Source organism: Cottoperca gobio, unplaced genomic scaffold (genome assembly GCF_900634415.1).
Source record: "Cottoperca gobio unplaced genomic scaffold, fCotGob3.1 fCotGob3_330arrow_ctg1, whole genome shotgun sequence".
Classification (NCBI taxonomy): domain Eukaryota; kingdom Metazoa; phylum Chordata; class Actinopteri; order Perciformes; family Bovichtidae; genus Cottoperca; species Cottoperca gobio.
The window spans coordinates 1-7,500 of record NW_021166936.1 but is presented as its reverse complement, the minus strand read 5'-3'; the positions used below and the strand labels follow the sequence as shown (position 1 = coordinate 7,500).

Here is a 7,500-nt window from a genome sequence, read left to right as displayed (position 1 = left end):
CCCTCCAACACCATGGGACCCTGTCCTGCTCTTCATTCATTATTCCGTCACACTTAATTCCTCCCATATCCCTTTCCTGTGCATCCCACCTTGCTTTATCCTACCACCTTTCTACTCTGCTTATTTACCTTACCACACTCCTCTTTCTGCTACTCTACCTGCATCGTCCCTCTTCTGTGTTTTGACACCTTCTCTCTGGCCCTCCACTTCCATCACCTTTTATCCATTCCAATATTCTGTTCCCCTCTTCCTTCACGTCATTGCTTTTTTCCTTCCTTTTCCATCTTGCTTTCACTGCTCATTTATCATAGGATGATGAAGACAATCACACGCCTCCACAAAGCCATGATGGTGTTGGAGTATTTCACTAGTCACTCCTGGGTTTGGAACAATGACAACGTAGCCATGCTGATTGCCCAGCTGAGCCCAGAGGATAAGAAGGTAGGGAGAATACGCCTGACGGCGATCTTGTAATATGGAAAAGTACACAGCTTGTCCCTCTGTTGCCCATGTACGCCCCAGCCACACAGCACAGAGCTATACACACTGAGAAGCGGGCAGAGTTACCACTCAGTGTGTTAATGTCTGATAGTAGGCTGGCTACAATAGATTGAGCCATTCATTCACTGGTGACGTCAGTTTGTAGTGAACAGAGACGTTTTTCAGGATAAGGGTCTGAAGTAATTTGCATTTGTGGATGGTATGTTGGTGGACTGAAAGTGAAGACTGTCCTCTTAACACATTAGAGCTATTGATCCCGTACTATGAGACAGACATTCTTTCTCTTGACTGAAGCATATTTGATGACAAAATAAGCTTATACTATTTATTATATTAGTAAGTCTAGAACAGTGTTTGAAGTTTCTGATTTTAATAACATTTCTTGTGAAAGGAGTTTTAATTCTGTAGTGGCTTTCTCCCAACAAACAACTAGTGAAAGGCAGTGTCTGCCTCCGCGGCTACCATCATTAACCCCACCTCACTGATCCAACCACAAGCAATGTGCCACTGTGCTTCCTCAGCTCTCGGCCAATGATCACGTTTTATTCTCCCCTCATATTGGCACACCACTGTGGGTTAAATTAGGGCGACTCCTTACAGTCAGAAATGTATTCTCTATTGTTCAACCGATGCTCATGCAGACATTCATTATAGCAGTTCATGTTCTCCCATATTCTGCCTACTCAAAAATGAACTTTTGACATGTCACAGTAGGAAACACCGCTGTATAGTACAACATAAATGATGGCTGAATTCCATTTAGCTGCTGACACATTGTTAATGATATTAGTAACGCCTGTGCTTTTTTTATGTCTGCTGTGAAAAATAATGACAATTTCCTGGTTTTTCTCTGGCTAATTTACTTTTAAAATGTCCATTTGTTCATGATCCAGCAGATTTATTAGATGGCCAATATTTTTTCCCCCACATTTATGTCAGCGTATATGTGGGCAGATATAGAAATGTTTTATAGGCTGCATGTGTTATTAGATACGATTGTGACATGATGCTATGACATTCATGGTCCCATAGCGCCAGGTTGCCATTTTATTTTATCCTGTAAAATACCTTTACATCTATTGTACAAATTGTACAGATATTCATGTCTCCGGTGCCACCAAGACGTTCACATTTCAGATGGCTGGATTAACATAAGAGTTGGTACATGTATTCCATAGAGAATCAATTATACTGACTGAGGGGATCCCTTCTTCAGCTCAAAAATGTAATTTTCCATTTGGTAAATTTGGTTTATGACCAAATATCTGCACAATAATGACATTCCCTAGAGCCTCAGCTGCTAATCAGCGAATGTTGGCACACTAACAGGCTAAACTAAGATTGTAAACCTGGTGCTAACATTAGCATTAGCTCAAAGCACTGCTATGCTAAAGTATATCCCCACAAAGCCAGTGGTGTGGCTGCAGACTCCTATTGACCTGTGTTTTCTTATTTCAAATTTAAATTGGTTGAAGTGTTTTTTATCATTTAGGTTAATATTGGTTTGAGCCTAACCCATGAGAGTTGTGTATATTTTTTACAACTCTCAAAAACTTTCATCCCTCAAAGTATGTTATGTTAAGTATTAACATTTTTTGTTTTTGGTCTTTCTTTTTTTTACACTGTCAAATATCTAGTGTCACAAAAACAAATCACCCAGTCGCCAAATCAAGACAATGTTAGAATAATCCGTTCCATCACCGGAGATGGTCCTCACTGTTGAAGACTGCACTTCCTGTAAATCAAGTTCACTGAAAATATTTCTTGTTTTATTTCTGTAGGTGTTCAATTTTGATGTGCGTCAGCTGCACTGGGCGGAGTACATGGAGAGTTACTGTATGGGCACAAAAAAATATGTCCTCAATGAAGAGCTGTCGGGCCTGCCTGCTGCACGCAAACACCTCAACAAGTAAGAGACGCAGACACAGGCAGAAATACTGTACGTGAGTGACAACTCTTCAAGGCGCCTGTAGAGAGCAGTCATCAAGGTCATACACAGTAGATAAATCTACTCTGTTCTTAAATACCCCATTATATTTCCAAGTACTTCAGATCAGCCTTCCATTAACAACTGATGTCTTTTCCATTTGTCAGAAAATTAAGTTTTCTTTCAGCCATTCATTCAGATCATCATCATTTCAAGTTGGAGTGGCAGTAATCCTCTCAGCTTTAACAAAGCATGTGAATAATTCAGCATACAGAAACTTTCAAGGAATTAAAAGTGGGCATGAATGAAATGGCACATCTAAATATCCGTGTAAAGAGAGCTGTACTCGGGATGTGATTTGTCTTTTAAAATGTATCTCAAATTTTATATCTTTACTTTAACAAACCTAAAATTTCGAGTCCTTTTTAAAGACGATGACTGGTCTCATTTGTGTGTCCGTTTCCCAGGCTGAGGAACATCCGCTATAGCTTCAACACCATCCTGGTGGTGCTCATTTGGCGCGTCTTCATCGCCCGATCCAGATGGCCAGAAACATCTGGTACTTTGTGGTGAGCCTCTGCTTCAAATTCCTCTCCTACTTCAGAGCTTCCTCCACCATGAGATAATGATCCTGGAAAGGGTGGCGGGTGGCAAGGCAAAGGGGCAAATTAATGAAGAAACACTTTCTGTGGATGATGAGAGGTTCCTGAGCTCAAAGCCCTTGAAACAGCCCTGCCTTTCCCTTGAGGATTAAATGGAACCGTTAAGCCCGTGAAACAAAAAGCTACTGGACGAGCCTGGAGTCCACACCGTCTAAATGTTGCATATCTGGGATCTATCTTACCTGATCTCGAGCATTTAATGAAACGTAGAGGGCATGAATTGATCTCACAATGTACAATGCTCAGACTAACAACTCTTGGACTCGTTGGAGTAGCAGGAGCACACGCCCTGATTCTGTTCATTCGCAGTCATTAGGGTCCCCTCTGGTGCCAGCTTTACTGGGGCAGTCTTTTAAGCTCAAGGGAACCCAAATGTGCTCCATCTCGTCTGTCTGCCTCGCCTGGCTGCCTGCAAAACAAAGCTATGCATTGATGATGCTCAGCTGCAAAAATCTCAGTTGGTTTGAGTCAGTCCAGGCTTCCTCTTCTGTGTATGTATTATTTCATTGAAGAATAATTACTCCAACTGTTATGTAAGTTATATTTCACCTGAAAATGTAACATTTATTTTTTTGAGGTTTGTGTGTGTCATTTATTCTGCTAGTAAGGGTTACACAAATGTATCATAAGCAGGGTTTTCATATGAAAGCAACTTTTGCAAGGCAAAGCATAAGTTACTTTCTTCTGTGGCATTGGAAGGATGATTCTGTATTGACTCGGTGAAGGTTTGTGGACAGGCTAGCCTAGAAATCATTGTTTAAACTCGGCCTTGCCCTCCAAACCCCATCTCTAAGACAAAGCCAGTTCAAGTAATGTTAGACGGGTGTGTTGACAGCTTGGTGTAAAGAGAAAGTTGTCATTGCGAGGGCTTAGGGGGGCCCATGCCCCCCTAGAATTGTCATTGGCTGTCTTTAATCGTCCTGCTAACAATGCACTCCTGTATGTCCCCAGTAAACTGCAGTGGCTAGTTCCATAATAACGACCAAGCACAACATAGATTGTAAAAAGATGGCTTTATCCAGTGCCTACAAACTTATTGTTCTTTCATCAGCAGATCTGCAAATCAGGCTTCTTCTACAGGTTTCTTTTTTGTCATGTCTGAAAGTAATTTGTGTCATTTGCTCTTAAGCTATTTTTGCCAAAATACCGCTTAACTAACAGGCTCAGTAGAGGATGGACGGGTGTAGTTGAGAGGAGAAATATTGTCACCTTTTGGTTTCTTTTTCTCAGTCAACTCTTTCATTATTGGTTAACATATTAAGTCATTTATTACACTGTGGGCGATGACTTTTACTCATTGGTCATTGGTTAGTACACTAACTTTCATGTCGCTTCAACAATAGCGTACATTTTGTAAAAAGTTGTTACTTTTCTTCTTTTCCTGTTTAAGTCATTCTAATGGTTCATAGTTTGTCATGTTACTTGTCCATTTACTATCTTAGTTCTGTAAATATAAGTATGCAGGATTTGTCACATGCTCATGCTGTTTATAACCTGCTGTTAAACTCTCGGACTGTTCTGTTGCCTTCATCCTTCTTGTTGCATAAGAAATATTGGCTAGTTACAGATTTTGCAACATTTTGTTTGTATAAAATTTTTCTGGGTTTTATAGGAATTAATCGTTATTGCCATATTAAGTCTTACATTACATACCTGAGCTTTACCTGTGCACATTTGTCTCATCTGATTTCTCGAGCACACTACGATGTTTAAAAAAAAAGTATGGTGTGAGCATGTGCTCATCTTTGCTTGTGCTTGCATGTGTCTTCGGCATAGTAGCTTCAAACGCCTACATGTGCGTCCTGTGAATGTTCTGGATTCATTAGGAATTGGATTGGTCTTTTTTACTTTCTCAGCATGACCATTTTACAAAGGATCGTGTGACTTAGTGGAAAGATGCACCATTTTTAAAAGACGTGAATCGTGCCTAAACTTTTTTCAATATTCTAACTATGTGAAAAGAGCAATCGGATCTGTTTTATAATTATTTTGTGTACAGCTCTATTTAGGTAGATTTCAAAATACAGATGTATTTTTCTGCTAATGACATTGTGTGGTTATTTTTACTTCAGCTGCTGTAAATAATACTTAGTAAATATGGATGTAAGTGCAGTTTGTCCAGAGCTGAGTTTCAATGTTTTAAGTTGCTGTCTACGCATTTACAGATATTTACATATACACGTATACATAAATACATGTTTTATTACGTATGACTTATTCTACAATAGATTAAGTCCATTTTTTGCCTCAAATATCTACACACAATAGACAAGACAAAGTGAAAACAGGTTTTTAGAAAATATGCAATTTATTTATTAGACAACAGTAGGTTATTTAGGGGTTACATATCTGTACACACCCTTAGCCTGATACTTAGTTGATGCACCTTTGGCAAGGATTAAAACTTCAAGGCATCTTGGGAAAGAAGCTACGAGCTTGGCACACTTGTTTCTGGAGATTTCTGCCACTTCCTCTTGGCATATCCTTGCAAGCCCTGTCAGGTTGGATGAGGACGTGGCGTCGGTACACAGATGTTCAATTGGATTCAGGTCTGGGCTCAGGCTGGGCCACTCAGGACATCCACAGACTTTCTCCGAAGCCACTCCTTTGTTCTCTTGGCTGTGTGCTTCGGGTCGTTGTCCTGTTGGAAGGTAAACCTTCGCCCCAGTCTGAGGTCCAGAGTGCTCTGGAGCAGGTTTTCTTCAGGGGTAACGCTTGGCATTAGGGCCAAAAAGTTCTATTTTGGTTTCATCAGACCAGATAATTGTGTTTCTCATGGTCTGAGAGTCCTTTAAGTGCCTTTTGGCAAACGCCCAAGCGGGGCTGTCATGTGCCTTTTACTAAGGAGTGGCTTCCGTCTGGCCATAAAGGCCTGATTGGTGGAGTGCTACCTGGATGGTTGATCTTCTGAGAGGTTCTCCCCATCCCCTCAAGGATACGCTGGAGCTCTGTCAGAGTGACCCTCGGGTTCCTGCTCACCTCCCTGGCACCACCATTGCTCAGTTTGGCCGGGCGGCCAGATCTAGGAAGATTCTTGGTGGTTCCAAACGTCTTCCATTTATGAATGATGGTGGCCACTGTGCTCTTTGGGACATGTAACGCTGCATCAATGTTTCCATACCCTTCTCCAGAGCTGTGCCTTGACACAATCCTGTTTCTGAGGTCTGCAGATACTTCTTTTCATCCCATGGCTTGGATTTGGCTCTAACGTGCACTGTCAACTGTGGGACCTTAGCAGGTGTTGGCCAATCATGTCCAATCAATTTCATTTACCACAGGTGGACTTCAAACAAGTTGTAGGAACATCTCAAGGCAGTATCAGTGAAAACAAAATGCACCTCAGCTCACTTTTGGTTGTCATATCAAGGGTGTGCACACTTGTGCACATATGATATTTATATTTTTGATTTTTTAATAAATTAGCACAAATGTCTAAAAACCTGTTTTCACTTTGTCATTATGGGCTATTTTGTGTATGTACGTGAACTCAATCTATTGTAGAATAAGTCTGTAACGTAATAAAATATGGAGAAAGTGAAAGGGGTGTGCAGACTGTCTGGCTTGACTACTTTTTGTCTCTGAATGTAATAGAATAACACAGCCAGGACTCTTCCTTTTGACTCCTGAAACAAGAAATTAACAATACTGTCATTTGAATATTAAGGAAGTGTTTGTTCATTGGAGTGTCCGTGCGATACTTTTCTGCTGTTGTAACTCCATTTTCTTGTAACTGTGAGTGAGTAGGTCAGATGTGATGGTGATGACCCGGCGTCCTTTTCCTGTTCCCACAATACTGAATCATAGCAATGATTTGTTCATCCAACAGGGCAAGTTACACAAATTGCATCATCCTCTACTCCACTTGGAACAAATCCTAAACGGTCACATTGATCCATTATTCTAATAATTGAAATCTCCAGAAAACATGGTTTCAAATAGGTAGAACATAAAATATTCATGTCTGGTTAGCTTAGCTTAGTATAAAGACTGGAAAATAAAAGGAAACTGCCACCCTGGCTCTATCCAAAAGTAACACAATGTGCCTACCAGCACGGTAGGCAGGCTGTGCGACCAGCGGAGACTGAGTAACAAGGATATGCATGTTCATGACAGCCTGTGTATTGATCTTCATTCTTTTTCCGGCTTCTTGTTTTCATGGCTCAAATATTGTGTGCTTTTTTACATGGCCAACACAACATGGGTCCATATGCTTAGGCTGTACTAGCATTGCTAAAGTTTTCTTCCGAGGTATGATTACATTCAGAATGCTTACAGTGTCGATGTTCATTTTAACATGTTCATTGCTCTGCTTTGAGCAGCGGGTCACTGTGTTTAGTTTCAGAAGGAGAAAAGGGAGTTTTTCCACAGTCAATGTGAAACTCCCAAAACAATGCAATATCATGGGTGCCT

General features: G+C 40.7%; 1 protein-coding gene across 2 annotated transcripts in view; it reads left to right on the top strand.

The window, feature by feature from the left end:
• The window catches only part of LOC115005607 (fatty acyl-CoA reductase 1-like), a 22,640-nt gene extending 19,639 nt beyond the window's left edge, over positions 1 to 3,001 (top strand). For both annotated transcript variants that reach the window (XM_029427501.1, XM_029427499.1), the window contains exons 11-13: positions 312 to 441; positions 2,283 to 2,410; positions 2,896 to 3,001. In XM_029427501.1, the coding sequence (XP_029283361.1) occupies positions 312 to 441; positions 2,283 to 2,410; positions 2,896 to 3,001 (364 nt within the window). The remainder of the gene's footprint in view (positions 1 to 311; positions 442 to 2,282; positions 2,411 to 2,895) is intronic.
• The last annotated feature ends 4,499 nt before the right edge of the window (positions 3,002 to 7,500 follow it).